This window comes from Pleurodeles waltl, chromosome 5, assembly GCF_031143425.1.
Source record: "Pleurodeles waltl isolate 20211129_DDA chromosome 5, aPleWal1.hap1.20221129, whole genome shotgun sequence".
Taxonomy (NCBI): domain Eukaryota; kingdom Metazoa; phylum Chordata; class Amphibia; order Caudata; family Salamandridae; genus Pleurodeles; species Pleurodeles waltl.
In genome coordinates this window covers 279,959,003-279,978,874 of record NC_090444.1, presented here as the reverse complement: position 1 = coordinate 279,978,874, position 19,872 = coordinate 279,959,003, and the positions used below count along the sequence as shown (strand labels likewise).

The 19,872-nt window shown below is 40.5% G+C and overlaps 1 protein-coding gene and 1 long non-coding RNA gene across 3 annotated transcripts in view; one reads left to right on the top strand and one right to left on the bottom strand.

Annotated features, from left to right (window-relative positions):
- PRKCE (protein kinase C epsilon) overlaps positions 1–19,872 on the bottom strand; it is a 1,050,532-nt gene that overhangs the window by 4,974 nt on the left and 1,025,686 nt on the right. For both annotated transcript variants that reach the window (XM_069234014.1, XM_069234015.1), the window contains one exon: positions 13,129–13,275. In XM_069234014.1, coding sequence (XP_069090115.1) covers positions 13,129–13,275 — 147 coding nt within the window. The remainder of the gene's footprint in view (positions 1–13,128; positions 13,276–19,872) is intronic.
- Positions 1–19,872, top strand: part of LOC138295617 (uncharacterized) — a 131,956-nt gene that overhangs the window by 97,924 nt on the left and 14,160 nt on the right. Inside the window, exon 2 of the long non-coding RNA XR_011203644.1 lies at positions 934–1,005. This is a non-coding gene — a long non-coding RNA (uncharacterized lncRNA). The remainder of the gene's footprint in view (positions 1–933; positions 1,006–19,872) is intronic.

Genomic DNA, 19,872 nt, shown 5'->3' with positions numbered 1-19,872 from the left:
TTTGGCACTATGCACGTGAAATTTTGTGAATGTGTACAATATGCTCAAGTTTATACTGATTTACGAATATAGGGGGATATAATTACTATCACTCATATCTTGGTGGCAATGATGCATTTACAGGAGTCTTGGAAGTGATAAATAAACTCAAGTAACACAAGATTCAGACCAAAATAAGAATGTGTGGCTGTGAAGAATGCTACATTCATCGACTATTACAGAGAAATGCAATTGCTTAATTTGTAATATTAATAACAACAGTAATAATAATAATAATAATGCAAATAATTAAATAACAATAATAATAATGATAATAAATAGAGTGGCCCAACGTTCTTCTAATACTCAGGATGGCTCAGCTTAATCATACTTTATGTCTCTTTCCTTGACCAGCAACACTTTTCATCCTGTTTATCTCACTGTCGCAATGTATTTTTAATATCTGATTCCTCCATTTATGAGATTTTCCCTATCATTTGCTTCTTCCTTAATTCTCTTTCTCTCTGTTTGGTTGCCTTGCTGTTACGATGGGTGAATGTTTGGTTCTGAAAACTAAGCCTAGGCTGCCAGAAATGAGTGTTGGTGCCCAGCACCTGCAGCCATTAGCACAGACTAAACACTGGCAATGAACAGAAACATGGAACTTGCTTACAGACAGAAATTCCATACCGATCATCTGCCACAGGTTTCTGTACATATATTTTTATGCCTATTATATTTCCTCAGATTTGTTTAAAATGGGCTTGTTTCTAATCTACCAACAGCCCTTTCGCAAGTGAGTTAGACACATTCAAAAAGGTACATTGACTTTATTAGAGCTCTCAAGTTATTATGAACAGAACAGATAGTCTAAATATTTAAGACAAATTAATTGAGACCCCAGCTACAGCATTCTGCACAAGAAAGCAAGTAATTATTTTGTTTGTTTTGCAGCGGCAACTTCAAGAAATAAAAGCTACCTAAGACAAAATGGAATTGTTCTGCATGACGGGAATTCTACTCAAGGTAACTCAAAGATTTAGGCAAGGCTAATGTAGGAGTCCTTCCCTCTACAGTGAATTCTTTGGTTAATGTTGTGACCAACCACAGGAGTGGATATTACTGCTGGACAGTTAGATAGTTTAGATAGTGCCACAACCTATCCCTTTTGGTGGGAGTGTTGTTCACAGCCTTGTAGAGTCTGAGTATCTGTAGGCATAATGTACTACATAGACAAGGACTGGCTCAATTTTTTTTACAGAGTATGTGGCTTACCAGATACATGATAGGCATGCCTGAAGCCTATCTTAGCCAGAATGTTCTATGAGACAGTGTCTACAGATGACAGAAGTATGTATGGCCACCACTTTATAACCATCGAACCTGAGGACGGATCGTAGCACAGGATACTTCACCAACCTATCCTGAATAGGTGCTGGCTCCATCTACTGCCATAACCTCACGTTCAGGCTTAAGACCAAATTAGGTATTAGGAACAATAGAATATTTCTGTAAAGCTTGTAGTCAGATCCTATCAGGATAACTTGCATTTTACAGGAAAAGAGGAAAAATATTTAATACCACTCCCAACCACACTACCAAATTATTCTAATGTTGCTGGTAACTTCTTGCCACGTTTATTCTGGGTCATCTGACATTTAAAAAAACTCACTCTCACAATCAGAGTGTTAGCTGATTGACAAATAAAGGTAATTATTATTAATGAACAATCAGTGTACACAAGCCACTCAGAACACTGACGTATCCCCAATGCACAGTCCTGTACCAAAAACACTTAGCCACAATTACATTAGATTTGTTATTGTATTACATCTGTTATTGCAATGAGTCCAACAAAGGTGGTGCTTGAGATGCTTCACTCCCGAAGGTGTTCTACTTTATGGCTGCAATAAGTAACTCAGATTACTTATGGCTTGTGTTCTGGATCCTCAAATCTGCTCACCCTGCATTAGTCAATGCATTTCAGGTTGTGAGGGACTTCTGTGAGTGTCAAGATCCTTTGAAATCGTTCCTGTCATTTTTCACAATGCCCCTGATCTTCCAGAAAATACGTTTTGACTTTAGTCTCCTCTCTGAAAGGTGGTGCAGATGTCCTGCTGCATGGTGTATTTCACTGTATCTGCATACTCCTGTAGCGTACAGGATCAAAGGCTATGCAAACTAGACCTTCTCCTGTACTCCTTAGGGGTTTAGCACTGCAACTGGATTCTAGAGTAGCCAAAGGGAATCAGGGATATGTGAAGACTATCATTGCAAAGTTCTGGCTGCCGAAATGTGTCGTTATTTTTACCACAGCACCCAAGATTGCTAACAGCAAAAGTATTTAGGGGTTTTCTTAATTCTGTGTGAGTGAGGACATCGTGGAGGATCCCGAGGGATGTTTGCACTGATTTGAAGTTACATTCTTATTTCATTCATGTGTTTGGTTTATTCACATCTGGGATATTGCACTCTGCTATCCTTACACTCAGGTAAGAGAGGGCCATTCTAGGTTAGCACAGGTTGTGCCACCTTCAGCCCCTTCTTGGGTGCAGGGAGCTGTGCAGTGTCCCTCATTACAAGCAGGTACTCCAAAGAAATAAAAGTTTATATTCAAGTAGACTGAAATCCCTTAGCAGCGAAGAATGATGCACAAGCTAATTGTCAATAGATGACAATTTTATTATTTTTATGTTCATGCTGAAGAAGAGAGTAGATATTTCTATGGATGCCCATGTTATAATATCAGGCAATACCCTTCTTTATCAATATTTCAGGAATATTGCTACGGATTCCAGCACCATCTGGGATGAGATGAACATGAGTAACACAGAAGCTCACTCAGCTGGTAGATAATATGGTTCAGCAATATTTCTGCTCCAATAACCTATAGCCTCACAAATACTGCTGCAATCACACATAGATAGCTCACTATCAAATGAACACCTACTGAAATGGGAAGAAGACTAAAGAAATTCCCTGGGTAATCGGTGCTGAAACAGTGATACAGTAGGAATAAATAACAGGGAGCCATTTGAGCCAACTTCAATGGCTCAGAATGGGAGGGGTGAATGAAGTGCATCTGTCCCCCAAGCATTCCTGCCTCAAGTATGGGAAGCTAGTGAAAGAAAAGGTAGGATGCCAGCAGGAAATTCATACTTTCAGGAGGGGAGATACACACAGACGTTCAGAGTTGACCATGAGCCAGAGCAGTTGATTCTGTGCAGCCTTTCTACCTGACAAAGGAGGGAGAGAAAGTGCAGGAGCGCCAGCCCAGATCAAAGGGATAGCATTAAGAAAGAATAAGAGCAACCTGTGTTGGAGTTTGAGATACTCTTTAAGAGAGTTGCAGTGCTGAGAGAGTATATTCTCCCTGTGGCAGTGGTGTAGCATAGTCCTTTCTGGGTAGGAAGGCAAAAGAGCGTTCCAGGCATGCTTTCTGCCCCAAAGTGGCTGACTAATGTGATGTCCACCAATATAGACCCTGGACGGCTTCCTAATAACCAGAGTGCATGCTGAATCGAGTGGCAAAGGTGCAAGGGGATAAGAAGCATAAAAGAGGCCAGTCTACCATAGGTTAATTATGAGATGCACAGGTGAAATGGGAAGTACTTGAGCCTCAGAAGAGGCTAATATCTAAACCTGGCTTTGTGTACATGTGGTGCTGGTAGCCCTTAATGCTGGAATCTGGTCCTGACTGCTGCAGCAGACTTTAGAGTTCACTTTCCTTTCACCGTCCCAAGGGACTTGAGCAAGGCAATGTCTATGATACAAACTCGACAATATTAATTTTATCAAGAAAAGAATTATATGCAACTGAGTGGACCAATCAAGAGTTAAACATCTTACAAGGTTAAGAGGCCCCTTTCCTTTATCAGCCATTAGTGATGATTGATATTTTGTTGCATGACACATGCAGTTTTTGACATGGCAAAGGGTGAACTATGTGATAATGCTCAGTTATAATTAGCATGCAGAGCAAGGGAAGATGATTAGGGCAGTACACATGACAATAGGTAAGGTAACACTGCACAGTTACATCTTTTGAAACAAAGCTGAAAATATGGTTTGATACATATGTTTTATAACAAAAATTCAAATATGAATCACTTCTGCTAAATTAAGCTGCAGGTGTGGGAAAAGGGGGACACACTTAACCCACTATTAATAGAACATAGAGGAAATGTGCAATTTACAGTGGTATTAATGCCCCATAATCAAAGAGGCAACCAGCACTCAAGGCCCATCAACAAACGGACTCGATTAAGGCGTTGACCTGCCTATCACCTCTCCTGCACAGAAGAGTTTGCGCACAGGCCAACAAAACGTTCTTCAAAGACTCAATACTGAAGTGTGCATCTTCGCAAAGAACAGCGGCAAGTTTGGGCTGGCTCAGATGCCATCAAAATACCTCATGTGCCACAATGACAGGGCATGTTCAAAACAGTTTTCAACAGCTGGCAGGCACACAGAACTGAAAGAGGGAAAGTTTCTCACTTGCTCAAACCCAAACAACTTCCCAGCTTAGTTTTGTGTTGTAATTCTGGTTAGTGCAAATGACTGTCACAGTGTGTAACTTGCTGTGGTGCACTGCAAATGTAGGCAAACTATAAACTGTACCCACAGGTAGGAAACTGATTATTTGACTGGCTAATAACATTGCTGCCTTTTGCTAAATGTGCACCAAATCTGGAACATGCTGGACCTGTCCAACTCAGATTTGCCTTTTTTAATTTCTTCTAGTTGTGTTAATAGGGGATTACGTTATATCAATTGAATTAAAAGTAACCTTTCCCATTTTATGACGCATATTAATTTTTGCTCTCTGGTATAGTTCAAAGGAACTACACCACACTTGGCACACATGCAGACTTCTACTGAGGATAGTTCCGTTTTAAGTCCGGCTTGACAGTGCTGATAAAACTAAACCTTGTGTTATCAACAGAAAAAGAGCTTTGGCTTTGCCCACATGTTGATTGCATTAGGAGCAGCATTTGGCAAAGCAGACCTTGTGTGGTTCCACTGAAAAAGATTGCGTGCTTTGCACTTTTCGCCTTCGGGGGAAAGCTTATGCTCAATATAGGAGGACTGAAATGGGTATGGTGAAAAATCAATAATCAAAGCTATAGGCCTGATCTGTTTGATAATAAAAGCTATAAAACGGCAGAAGACCAAACACATTTAATGTGTAATGCATATGTTAAGGATAATATGCCTCTAAACATTCATTGTTATTACAATTGTAAAAGTCAGTATACAACTGTTGTGTTACGCGGAATCTTACAGATAGCTGTAGCTAATGTATTTTTTAATGCAGGTCACCCTCGCTAACAAAGCATGGTGGTAGAAGATTTGCAAATTGATAATCCTTTTAGCCTTCTAAAGAGGGGTTGTAGATTTTTGGCAACTGTAGTTTTGCACATATTTGTAAATGCATGACTGTTTACATAATGGTTGCCTTCGGGGAAAGCTTAACTGCAGTACAGTAAATCTGAGTTAGTTACTGTCACGAGCCAATGCTAAGGCTACAGGTGTGATTGTCTCACTGGGAAAAGTTAAATCAGACACTGCAGGTCTGATCTGCTTATAATGAAAAGTTATGACAAAGGCAGAGAATGTCTTACAGCCAGTAGGGCTTTAAAGTTGGATAGGTTTTACACTGTGTTAGAGCCTGCAGAAAAGTATTTTGTGTGTGGAATCTCAGAGATAAGTGTAGTCGGAAATGGTTTTGGTGTTGGTTGCCCTAGGTGGAAATTCCTTAAGGTGGAAGATTTGTACAGAGATAATCTTTGTCAGGCCCTGTTAAGAACTATTGTATATTGTTTTTGCTAATATTTTCAAGTGTGGCATTTGAGACATATTTAGTTGTCTCACTAGACTATTGTTTTTTGGTTTCGTTTTTTTTTTTTTAGAAAAACCCCAAAACTTAATGTACATATAGAGAGGGGAGTTTGGCCAGAGGGCTTCATCCACTTGTGTGGTAAATTGCCATTTTCATTTTTTATTTTGCTTCACCTACTTGCACCATAGTGAATGGGGCAATAGCACAGGCCACTTTATCTACTGGATCATTTAATTCTGTTTTATATCAACCTTAAATACCAAAAATATATTTTACCTGCACTTGTTTCCCGGTTAAATGTATCTTGTGTATAGTTGCCGAGTGTGAGTGATTTATTGTATAGAATGAATTGGTGGGTGAATAAATGAATGAATGAATGAGTGCCAGGATGACTGACAGAGTGCATGTCTGATGGTTTATTGCGTACTTAATCTCACAAGTGACTGAGGCGGCAGTTGCATTTCAGTACTACTGGCACTGCCAATGTTTCTTGTAGTTTGGTGTAAACTTGTTTTCAAAATATTTGTGCTACAAAACTTTTTTCTTTTTTAGCCGACCTCGAAGATTTAACATTTTCTATAGTTGAAGACATCATTCTCGAAATATTTGTTAGTCCTTCTCTATAGAGGTTCTGAAGATACAAATGTTCCCACAGACCATTCATGGATGCCAGAAGAATCCGAAAACCGAAGCAATCTGACAAGTAGGCCGTGACTAAAAATTACGACTGGTTGACAAATCAGCCACCTGGATTTCAGGGATGTGGAAATTGCAGTGTTTATAATCTAGCAATTGGTAATGTCAGGGAATCCAGATACAATCAAATAAGCCATCCTATTACATATTTTATCGTAACTCTTCAGATATGACATCTACGTTTTGATATGCACATGACAAAAGATTTATGTTGAAAGAATCATTCAGACGCTGTAAGAGATTACAATGGAACATCTAACAGTTATCAAGAGTAAGGACACTTGGAAATTATAGCACGGCCACATTACACAAATGATAAAACAAGATGAGAGGGGTGGTTTTCATAGGTTGGCATTACAAAGGACAGATGTTTTTTATGATGCTGAAAGAAGTACAGAATGGTCATAGCACAGGGAGTGAATTACACTACTTTCGGAAAAGTGAGTCAATTGGTGAATGAAGGAACTGTATCCTGAATAGAAATGGTATTTATAACTTACTGTAATATTACACTGGTCCACAGAGATGTCTGATATTAGGGACACAACATTTTTAATACCTTTGATACTTTGTCACATAGAATTCTCCCCAATGTTTTACAGCTTTTTATTTAATTACATTTGTAATAACAGATAATTGGCTCAAGCTCGATTTCCAACGAGTGCTGCAATGATGATTGGAATTAATAATAAAGCTAAGACTTCTAAATACATAAATCCACATGGAGGGTACGCACACGATAGTCCCAAAGTTAATTATTCACATATCCGTAGGTTGTGATTAATTTGGTATTCCGTTAAAGATCCATTACAAGACGGGAAGAATAGTGTAATGTCCAAATTCCGTTATTTGAAATCTTCATACAAAATAACTCAACCCATATGTGCGTGTCTCTCCTGAGTATGTCCTGTAGCTTTGTCTCCGTGCTACCATGCCATCCTGGGTGTCCTTTAGGACGAACCTGTTCACAACCAGTATGGCGTGAAAGAGACACTTACCTTTGGGCCTTAGACTCATTGCCTGGGCATATTTGAAGAGCGTGTAGGTAAAGGAAGAGATGAATTCAGTGGAGTAATAGAAACCCTGATGAGATGGCTGGCTGAGTTGTTTTGTATGAATTCGAATAAAGGAATCTGGACATTACAGTATGGCTCCCGTCTTGTAATGGATCTTGAAAGGACCACCAAATAATCATAACCTACGAATACATGAATGATTAACTTTGTGACTACCGTATACATGTAGATTTATTTGGAAACGGATGGTTTTGTGAGCAGTGGAACCAAGGGAGGTTGAGCGCACTTCAGCTACTTGGAATTAGTAGACACAAGAGTGGCTATCTGGGACCTACACTGCGTAGCTCTGTGGATTTTAACTTTTAAATACAGTACACTTATGATCTAACCATATTATATGCACCTTTGGAGCCACAGCTCCTACATAGGTTAAAACTGAGTAATATGGCTTCTTCTAGTTTAAAAATAAGATCAAGCCTGATTGACTACTAGAACTAGCAATATACCCCATAATGCTTACATAAATTTTCTGAGGTCCCCTCAAATTCACTTTTAAGTTCCAACTCACACTGATTGCAACAATAAAAAATGGTCCTGCCATTCTGCCCTTCAAAGGGTGTTTTATAGAAATCAATGAGACTGACACTCTCACATGAAGTGCAACAACCTTGTGAGTCTTGCTTTCGCTCATGACATGTTGGAATGTTGAATGTCTCACTCAGCATCTTTAGCTTGGTCAAGCTTTCAGCACTCAATCTAAGACAGTTGGATAAAAAAAAGATGAAAGCCTCAACTTTCAGGAGATCTTTTTATTAGAGATTTACCTTAAACTGAGATAGCTGGCTCGACCTAACAGCAAGTGCTTCCATTCTGTGGCGACTGCACGATTATGTATCTTTTCAAGGAAAGCATCTTCTCAAGAGCAGAAATTAAAGGTGCCAATGGTGATCCGAGAGCTAAACAGAAATACGTCTATACCAGTCTTCTATTGTACTGAGTGTAGCGAGTAAGCCCGATCACCTCAGGGAGGATTAGGGTGGGCAAACTGGTTACACACCCACGAGAAAACCGGGTGCGTTCATCAGGTCTGCTGACCAGGCTGAGCAGTTGAAGATCCCTGTAGTCCAACTACCCTTGAAAGCAGCGCCTTGGTTCTCAGCCTACTGACGTTTCCATGTGTCACATTTGGGTAGCTGAGCCTTCAAAGCGTGCAGTGCATGCAGAAAGTCACGGGCACACTGAAATATTTTGATTCCTTTCAGGATTCAGACTATTTTGATTTCAGGCTACTGTAAGTCTGCAGACACCAGGACATGAACCTTGGCAAGCTCGCTTCACATTATTATAAGAAGCATAATAAAAATTGTTTGACTTATAAATATTTTGGAACGCGCATGGATGGGAAGTTGTGTGGCACGTTCTACATCCCACACAGCCAATGCTTAGCAAGTCAAAAAAATATCTGTGTGTACGTAGCTGCAGCAATGTTGAGACTAATATGCCCTTTCACTAGCAGATAAATGCTATTTAAAGGTGCAAAGGAAAACGTCAGGAACAATTGGCAACGAGAATGTTGGCACTACAGCAATTAATTTTGAGTCTCTCAGCATCCACTCTATCGCATTCACAGTGCTATTAATAGTTTGTTTTACCACTAGTTAGGTCACCGCCACTCCATTCAGAAACACACCTTGGAGTGGTAATAAAATAAATAGAATGTAAATCGGGTCAACTAGTCAAGGAAAAGTCGCATTCAATAGAACCTTTAGAATGAACTCTAAAAAACAGAAATCCCGATCCATCTCATACCACAGGGACAGGGGAGTACCACAACAAGTTAAGACTGAAAAACATTAGCTGAGCCAGCATCAAGCCTGTACGCTTACGGGCACGTGTTATGCAGTGTTGTTTTTATTGTATGCATCTGTTACTCAGGAGCATCAGGAAGGAGCTTTGGACACATAGGATTCGGTTCACAAAGATTTTACTTCTCGTAGCTGAGTTTTACTCTTGTCCTATGCGTGTAATGCACCTGAATTTCCAGACTGAGTCACAACTAATTTTCTGTCAGTAATTTCGTTTTACTCTAGGCTTAGGTATAGGTTATGCATGTTTTGCCAGGAGTAACATAGGTTTGCTCAAGAAAAAAAAGTCAAACCAAAGAAAAATGAGTATCATGTCTTATTCGTGGAAGTCACATCTAAATCTGGAGTTCTAGACAACTTCTTAAAATAAAATAAAATGATTTTTGGATTAGGCCCGTATATTCATGAGTAATACATAGCTCATAACAGGGAACGACGCAAGTACTCAGAGTAAACTCTTTGTGAATAGGGCCCTTATGGCGTAAGAGGTAGCAGCCGTCACAATAGCCACCATTTCTCCAAAGGAGCTTTGTTAGGTTTTGCGGTGGCTGCCCATTCTCTATTTTATAACCCAAGTGCGGATTCCTATAGGGAACGGGATAAGAAATACTTTTTGTTTGTAGTCATTATCTGAACTCCCAAAATCATTTGTTTACTTCATAACAAACAATACTGTGCCTGACCCCGCACAAATAAACTTACCACTAGGCCAAGTCGAACAACATTTTAAAAAGTTGCCATCTAAAAAGATGCCAAGTATACTGACTGCTATGGATATATTCAATAGAGACGTTCTTGTTTGCAAACAAACCGTAAGTGCATAGCAAACAAACCGTAAGTGCATAGCAAATCAAACTAATAGGATTGATTACTTTCAAAGAAATAGAATTACTCTCTTAAATGTTATGTATGATAGCAAAGCTAAACATGGTTGTATGAGGCAATGTAATAAAAGAAGACTGGTTGGATTTAAAACCATTCCTAGAACCATCCTATCAACAGAAATGTCCTTAATATTTACAGAGAGGAATGTTAGGATTTTCGGTGTCGCTGGCAAAATTACATTTGGCAGTTTTTGCTCCCCCCCACACATTGAAAGAGGGCAGTACCTCCTGGTGGTGGTGCTGTAAACAGACTTTCTTAACTCACCTAATGATAGCACTACTTTTATCTGAAGTAGCATTTCTAATCAAATATTTACACCCTAGAGAAAGCATACTTCTTTTTAAGAAAAATACAAGTATATAAGTCATCCCTACTAGAGACCTGGGCTTGAAGCTTATAAACCAATCAGCTATCATCTTTTGTTCTGACAGGATAACCTCAGATTAGTGAATATCCAACCCTACTAAATTCTCCCTCATTTATCCCACCCAGCTACTATGATCTCCCTAACCCTTTCCACAGACTCTTCCCTTCTCCATCCCCCCTTTACTCATCCCAAGCCTAAACCCTATTAACATAAGCTCCCAATTAACACTTCTGGATTCTTCCCTCCTCCACCTGTCCATTGCTCCAGTCAATCCAGCTAACAAACTCATATATCCGCGGCTCAAATTAACTCATAATAATACTAAAACTGTACTCATATTTCCCTATACTAATCCACCACTAATGACGTAATGGTTAGCACTACAAAGTTTTTCCTATTCGGCTACTTAACGCTTTCATAATTACTACTACCCATCAAAACCACGGTGACAAAGAAAGCAAATTCACCCATTAGCAAAAGGGCGCTCAATTCCACCAAGAAACACTAATAAGGATACAATGAATGTAAAGCAACATATTGCAGTCAGAAGCAACGAGTAAAGAGGGCTGAGAGGCAAGCAACAATCAGCATACATCGTCCCAAGAACAACCTGGAAATTCAGTACAGCAAGCTTAGGTCATCAAGTGGAGAGCCCAAACAGCTGTTTACCCAAACTAACCAAGTGATAACATTGCCAATCTTTGGTTTGACTCTTCGTGAAGTTCTGATGAGGCATTCTCCTGTCACATAACTTAGCCGACTGCTTTGTCTTCAAGAGTTTGATCTTGCTTCATTTCCATCTTCAATGTCTCAAGGGTTGGCACAGACAGCTAAAAATTTGTGCTTGTGGGACCTTAGCTAGACAAAGCAATTGTTTATACCTCTTCTCATTCAAACCTTACCTGGTGATGCTGTTCCAGTTCTTTTCATGAACCAACTCATGTTCAATGGTTTCATGCATGCGTTATCTCTCCTGAATTCATTTCCATCTGTCTACCATCAAGTTCATACCTGTCTCCAGTCTTCCCTTTTTCAGCTCACCACAACAACTGCTCAATTAATATTCTTTTAGCTTTTTCTCCGATCATGAAGGAATTGACTATTCTATCATGCTCTTGACCCTCACCTTCCCTGTTATCTGTGGTTAAGCCTTTAAATGGTTCTTTTCATACTTTATGAATGGCTCTTCTGGACTTTCCTGTGGCTTCTCAATCCCCTTGTTCTCCTGCCACACATTCAGAAAAGTGCCAAGGCCCTGAAACTACTACAGGCTTCTATTCACACTATCACTTGACAATGTTATATCCTCCAACGGCTTCACATTTTATCTATATACACTGACATACACTGATAGTCCTCTCCTTCCCTCCTTTAACACCCAAACTGCAAATATCTCACAGCCATCAAGCACTAAATGCGGTTTCACTTTCCAATTTTAAAATCTTACAAAAAGGGGTAATTGTTTCCATACTTTACAGCCTCGCCCACCAAACAGTCCTATCAGTTTTCCCCTGACAGCTTGAAATCTTCACACTCTGTTAGAAATATAAGATATATAGGGTACGATTCACCGCTGAACAGAGTTCCTGGTCACTCTGTGCAACCCACATCACAATTGACCACTTTCACCTGTTTTTTATATGGAAAATGTACTAACATCTAGCATTCAATCTAGCCAAACTCATGGTGAGTGCACTATCCTTCAGAAAACTGGATTACGGCAAAAGTTTACAGATCGCGTAGTCCAAAGGTGCATTTGTTTTCTACGACCAACATATCAATTTCACCCCACGAACTCTGTTCACGCACTTTGGAGTAAACAATATGTGGTCTGACTTCGTGCTAGGTACGGTTTTAAGTGCTCACCCTAAACTACAAAGCTATTCAAGTCTCACCCGCTCACAAGAGATGGTTACACATTGTATACTTGCTCTAACTCTATGACAATATAATCCCTAAAGCAAATTAGGCTATTATTATGAAATGCTGTGCTACACGCCACAAATAAATCTCAGAGCCCACCTTCTCGCACTTGAAAGACCAAACTTCTAAATGTCTAATGTTCCTACCTGTAAATAGTCTGCAATAATGTTGATGAGTACATTATAATGGGAATAGATGAATTATATAATTTGCTCTGTAATTTAGTTATGTAACTACTTGTAACACTGTGAGTATTGTAATGTCTTGTTAATGCCTCTCAACCAATATCATAAATCATCATTCAAACATTTGTGTTTCCCACCCATCTGAAACTTTTCATAGGTACCACCAGCTGCAATAAGGCACAGCCCTTTTGGCAGAATGGCCACTCTGTAAATGAGCATATTTAAACAGCACAGAAAATATCTTGAGGATTATAATAAAAGAAGGCACATGTGAAGGCACGTTATGCTACATTTTTTCTGTCAAGTATATAGAAAGAAAGTAAAGACTGAACTGCCAGCATTAGCCCACACTTATCCAACTAGGACTTACAATCCGAGGCTTAAAGGGAGGCTTGATTTTCTTTTCTTCCAGAAGAACCCAATCAATCTCCTTGAAAAATGGATGCTGTTTGATGGCCTCCTCCAAACCTTGTGCGGGAATGCAGCCTAGCCGCTTGTTGGCATTTTTTGTCATAAACTAGGAAAAAAGAGGGACAACACATTACTGAACAATGATAACAAAAGGAGACAAAACTATCTACAATCAGGAAAGCCAGGCAGTAAAAACAAACATATGTCTAGATGACATTAAGCTTCAAATCAGACAACAAATGATCCAATCCCAAATGAGAAATGAGAAACACTTTCACCGCCAACAAAGACAAGGACAAGATACAGCACATCAAGAGTTGTCTTTACAGTAGGAGTTGAAAGCACAAATCTAAACCTTCAATATCATGAGATTAATTGGTTTCATTATTTTATTACAATTTTTTTTTTATTTTGCTTTTGGTAAAAGTTGAACTCCCAAACTTGTGAAGCTTAGGGCTTCTAATAACACTTAAAACAAAGTTTCCTTCCTTTGAACTTCAGAAAAACAGCTTTGAAGTTAAACCCAGGGTTAGAATGATTATTAAGTCCTGATTTTGGGTGTCATTTTGGGAAGTTAGGGGACTAGCCTGGTACTACTCAGCCCCCTGTTTATGCCTCATAAAAACAAGACAGCTGTGCGGCCATGCAGCAAGCATGTTGCTGCTGTACCAAAGGCAAGCCCCTCTGTGCCTGTCTATGCATTGGCTTGCACACACCACTAGCCATGCTGCCTGTTTTGCCACATTGGGAGGATCCTATGCGCAGGTCAGCTATACAAGAGAAAGGCTGTTGGAGACTGGGCTGGGCTGCAGGCAAACAGTCTTCAGTGGTGTTGAGTGAGGTTCCCTGGGAACTCCGGAGAATGAAATCACATTCTATAACTAGCTTAGTTGTGGGTGGGTTAGGTTATTTAATTGCTGTGGGTAGTTCATTACTCTCAAAATATGAGGAAGTGTTGTTGGGGAGGTACACAGGATGAAAGTGGTGGAGGATGTGGATATTGTCAATCAGATAGAGAGAGGCATACTGTGAAACCTATTGAGTGTGGCATGTTAAATGCCAGGTAGGCAGTTAAACATTCCTTGGAGAGCCATTACCAATTATGACTGGGGTCATTTGATACATTATGTATCACTGAAATCTGGTTGGCTGATATGTGTGGTCCAAACCGTAGTGCAATGTGTCCACATGCTTTTAATATCACACCTTGAGTTCGTCCATGGTGCTGCGGTAGGGGCAGGGCTGGGGGGGTGAGGGGGAAGCGTTGATTATCTTTCCAGATATGTTTACTTTGAAGGAGCTTCAAACTTCACAAAGTTCAGACTTGGCTTTGGTAGAAATCTGGGGCTTCACTTTATCTTCCCAGAAAACTACCCCACTAAGTGGACTGATTTGTTACTGCCTAATTCAGAACACTTAGATCTGGTACTTTTTTACTCTCTCTAAAATACAGCAACTTCTTTGTAGCTGGGCACCTTAATATATGAGCAGAAAACACCTTAGCTCTGCAACTAAGAAGTTCATTGCCGGCATGGCTACTTTGGGTTTGGACTTGTTGCCATCATGCCCAATGCATATTACGGGTCATACACTAGATCTGATCTTTGCTGCTTGAAATCTTATAGATGGCAAAAATGCCATTCCTTAAGTCTGGTTAGACCAGTGGCTAGTTCCTTTCAGGCTCTACATGTCATATGTTTGTCATAAACATCATGTCTGATAAGTAATGGTGAATGCACACTGCTGTTTCTCAAATCTTTTTGAGTAACGCTCAAAGGCAGAAATTATGCATGCAGAACTTGGTTATGCCCTGCCCCATGGCATGATTAATATACATAAGCTAGCTGGTGTGCAAAACGCACCAGTTGCAAGACGCAGAGCCAGGCAGCATGGATTCAATTTAAACCAAATAATCCAAAGTAACTAGAGTTTCTCCATTTTCTGCAAAAGTTTAAAAGTCCGTAAAGATGCCCCTTCATCAACACTAAAAGATCCACGGAGTACAGACTCTCCTATGCAGTGTCGCAAGGCAGAAGAGCAGATTCAGTGAGTCTATTTTTTCTTGTTTTACCCCAACCCCCTCTTCCCATCAAGAGCAGTGTATGATTAAAGGATTATGGCTCCTTGATCATTAGCTGTCCTCTGGGGTGATAGGAGGGCCAGCATCATCTCAGCGGTCAGAACCAGGTGAGAGCGTGACAGCCTAGAACGTTGTGACATGCTTCATTATTTCAGTGTACAGTGAAACCGAATGGAGGAGAGTGCACATTCACACAAGCGAGAGCACCTAACAGCGCATTACTTTAGGAAAAGAAGACGCACTCTTGGACAAAGAGACACACTATAGTGTTCACGTGTACACGCTAAGGCCTTTGTCAAACAGGAAGGCAACGCAAAGGAGGAAGATGCCCTCTAGTAATTTGAGTGCTTTTGGAAGCTACACCTCAGGCTAATGTGTGAATAAGCATTTCTTGAGGTACTATGTTAAACTTGATTTGATAAAGCTGTCAGCAGGAAGTATGCTTCCACCTTCACAATTCCTCTTTGAGGCAGGTGACCCTATCTTGCTGTGGAAGAAATGGAAGAACTCTTTAATTCCTACATCATTGTAAGCAGGGGGAAGAAACTTTCTCCAGCAAAGAAACAGGGTTGTTTCTTGCATAATCTGGGGATTGAAGGCTGCAACATCTATGAATATTTGCATAAGTTACCTAGGGAATGCTGAGGGAGAGTTCAGAGATATATATGTGATGTTCATGGCTATGTTGGAAAAACATTTGAGACCAAGAATCAATGTAGTCACAGAGAGTTTTCATGAGAGTTCAGAACAAAACTGAAAAAATAGGAAATTACATAGAGTCGCTAAAGAGTTTGGCATGCACTTGTGAATTTGAGGACTTGATAGACTCCTTGATAAAAGAACAACGTGTGTGTTGCATGCATAATCCCAGAGTACAAGAAGAAATACTTATTACAAAATCTATCATTGAAAGACCCAGTGGACATAGTTGAGGAGATGGAGCACACAACAGGATGGGTCAAAGAAATGAAACAGAAACCTGCCAGTAAAATAGAAAGAGTGGCCCGCCTCTGCATGAGCAGCGAGGAAGATGATGAATCTAACACATCACTATATAAAGTGAGTCCTATCAGCTACAAGGGAAATTCAACCAATGTTTTGGAGAAACTGAAAGTCAGTGGACTCACATTGAAACATGAGAAATGCAAGTTTAGAGTGGACACTGTGTCATACTATCTCAGGGGGAAGGCATAAAACCCCAAAAGTAAGGTTGAGGCAATCCATCATCAAAGTGCCAGCTCCTGTTGACAAAGACAGTGTTCGGTCATACCCTGGATTAGCCGAGAACTATGCTTAATTTGTACAAGGATGTGCTAGTATTGTGCTGCCTCTGATGGCACTATTGAAGAAGCTAAATTTAAATAGACAGTTGAATGTGAGAAACCTTTTTCTAAAGTAAAGATGGTGATTGGGAGCATGCCAAATTTAGGACATTTTGATGAAACATAATGGGCAATTGGACCACTGACTCCATTCTCAATGGGTTGGGAGCAGTCTTAGCCCATATCGTGGATGAAGAAGAAAAAGTCATAGCATTTGCCTCATGCTGTCCCAAAAAGGCAGAAGAAAGATATTCAGTCATCGAGCATGAGGCACTTGCATGTGTCTGGGCCAGCCATCATTTCTACTTTTTCCTTTGGGGTTTGCCACTTACATTCAGATCTGATCACAAACCTCTCATCCAGGTGTTTAAGTGCAAGGGTATTGAAAGGGCGACTTCCAGGATCAAAAGATGGGTGGAGGAGTATATTGGAGTATAATTTCAAAGTGGAATATCTTTCTGGAATTCACAATGCTGCGCAGATTGTCTTTCCAGGCTCCCTTTGGAAGCACAGGTATTATCTGAAGCAGAAATAACGATTATGTGGGTGAAGGAATTAGCTATGAATGAAGTGGAGTGGGGTAAGGAGTGCGACAAGGACACAATTTGGGTGGAAGTGATGAAATATGTAGTGGGTCGAGGGCCTGAGTGAACGCTTATTTTGGAAGAGGTGAAGAGGTGTTGGGTAATGAAGGAGGAACTGAGCATCACTGATGGCAAGTTGGTCAGGGGAGACCAGTTGGTTCCACCTAGTGGGTTGAGCAACAAATTATGAATTTGGCCCATGAGGGACACCTTGGCAGAAATCTCATCAAGGTGAGGGTAAAGGAAGAGCTACTAGTGGCCTGGCCCTGACAGACAGACAGAGGCACTGTTGAGAGACTGCTGGATCTGTGCAAGCAGCGACAAATCTAAGGTGGTGAGGGTGGCACCGTTGTCTTCATAGAAGGTGCCAGAGGAGAGTTGGTGCAAGCTGGGATTCGATATTGGTAGATGCTTTAATTTGTTGGCCCAAATGAAAGATATGTATTTGTATTAGTGGACTACACATCCAAATGGGTAACTGCTTTTTGCAGAAGTTCAAGAGCCACTGAAAGTGTGTTGGAGTTCTTGAAGGATGCATTTGCATACAAGGGAGCTCCTAGGATAATCATCACTGACAATGGTGTTCAGTTTGTGTCAGATGAAATGAAGAGCTTTCTTGAAGAACTGTCCATCGAACATCGCTGACTGCATTTTAAGCACCCCAGGCCAATGGCATTGTGGAGAAAATGAATGGTCTGGGGAGGGATAATGCTGAGGCAGCCTTGAAAACAAGGGAGTCACTCAGAAAGATTTTGAGAGAAAAACTGTGGGCACATAGCACCACTCCCAAAAATGTTACAAAAATGTCTCCGTTCCATTGTTTAAAGGGACGGTGGCTGGATCCAAACTCAATCCCTTGTGGTTGGAGTGGAGAAAGAGCTTAGGTTCTGGTGTGGGAAACTGGGCTGATTATCAAACGAAATATGAAGAACGTTACACTGTCAAACAGGGTACCTTTCACAAAGTTTGCAAAGTTAGAGAACAAGAGTATGTGAAAAAACGTAGGTGGTTTGCCAAAGATGAATCTAAGTTTGTGGGACTTTTCCTCATAACAGAAGTCAAAAAGAATGTGGTGGTCCTGGAAAATGGTGAGGTGTGGAGTATGTCTAGCTTGGCAAGATGTCCCTCGCAAGTGGATTAGAAGCAGAATGGACAAGTGGTGAAACACGAGCCCTGTGTGAATGTTAAGTATGGATCAAGAGGTGCACTTTGTCTGAAGGATTATGTTATGAGTTAATTATCTTCTTATTGGGATAAAAATATTCTTTGTTGGGGACTGTGTAAAACGTCATCATAAATTTAACATTTTTCCTTTAACCTTTATATTTCTGTACAGTTAGGTAGAGTGTTTAGCCTTTCATTTTATCTTCAAATGTTTAGCTTATTTCGGTTTAGCTTTTCAATTTGTTTTCAAGTTAATGTAAGTTATTGTTTTATTATTTGGGGGGATGTAATTGGACTATGTATACTTTAATAATAATGTAACCAGTGGAGTCTTATAGACACCATATGGAATGTGAGGCTGTGGCAACGAGGGAGCAGTTGGTGAAAAGGTTGGCAGAGGAGTGGCTGTGCTTATACAGGGTGGATGCAATAAAGAGAGTTAAATCAATTTTCCTGGTGTGGTTGACTCTCTCGACACATTCATGCTCTCTTTCATCCATTCATCCACCCACAGTAGCTTGTTCTTGCGCAACACACAGGTTAGACACACACAAAAATCAATGCAGAGGCAGTGTTCGTTATAAGCCAGGCCTACTGGCTAAGTCAATATTTACCTTCCAAAGGAATATCACTGTACATATTAATGCAGGGTTCTCGTGCTGGCAAGAGGTATGCACAGAAATTCGTATAATATCACGACGAACTGTAAAAGTGTTTACATTTCGTGAGGTCGTATCCTTTACAGACTTTCGCCAGAGAAACGCAAGAAACTCAAATGAAAATAAAAAAAACACCCATCTAGCTCCCCCTGTCCCACAAAGGTCAGCTGCAGCTCCTGGAAGCCTCAAACCCTGCACTTACTCGAGAATGGGGCCAATGTCTAGCAGTACAATGTGAGGAAATACTGCGTTCCAAACTTAATCCCTTGTTAGCATTCTGCTCTGAAAGGCTCAGACGCCTCCTTATTTCCTCTGTGTTTCCTGTTCCAGCCCAACAAGGCTAGTGTGTATGATCAAGAGCACACGTTTGAAACCAGCAGTCCTAAAGCATGCGTTGCACTCTAACTACGAACCTGCCTCTTCCTTCTTTCGCTGGGTTTTTTAGCCATTGTTCTCATTGGCAGCTCTCTCTCAGCTCCCTCTTTTTTCAAATTCTTATGGCTTCCCGTTTCAAGAATAAATACTCGTATCATTTAGTGAGGTCCACACCCACCTCCCGCGGCGTCAATATTCTTTTGTTTATACGTGCCTTGTGCTGTTGGCGCTATATATCAAGCTGTGGATCGAGGGCCAATGGACCGAAGAGCAGCAGGCAGCCTTGAACCAACATCCCACGGTGTATTGCCTCGTGCAGCCCAACTAAAAGAACATGTCCTTTAGTAACAAGCATTGGCAATGCCAATAGGTCTGGCTTTAAAGGAATGTTGTATGGCGATGTGAAGTATCACAAGTAAATAGCATGGGAATGAATATGTATTTATGTAGAAGCAAAGAACTGTGGAATAATATTGGTGTAGGTTAAAAGGTCAGGTGACTGTTGCACTGTCAAGCCAG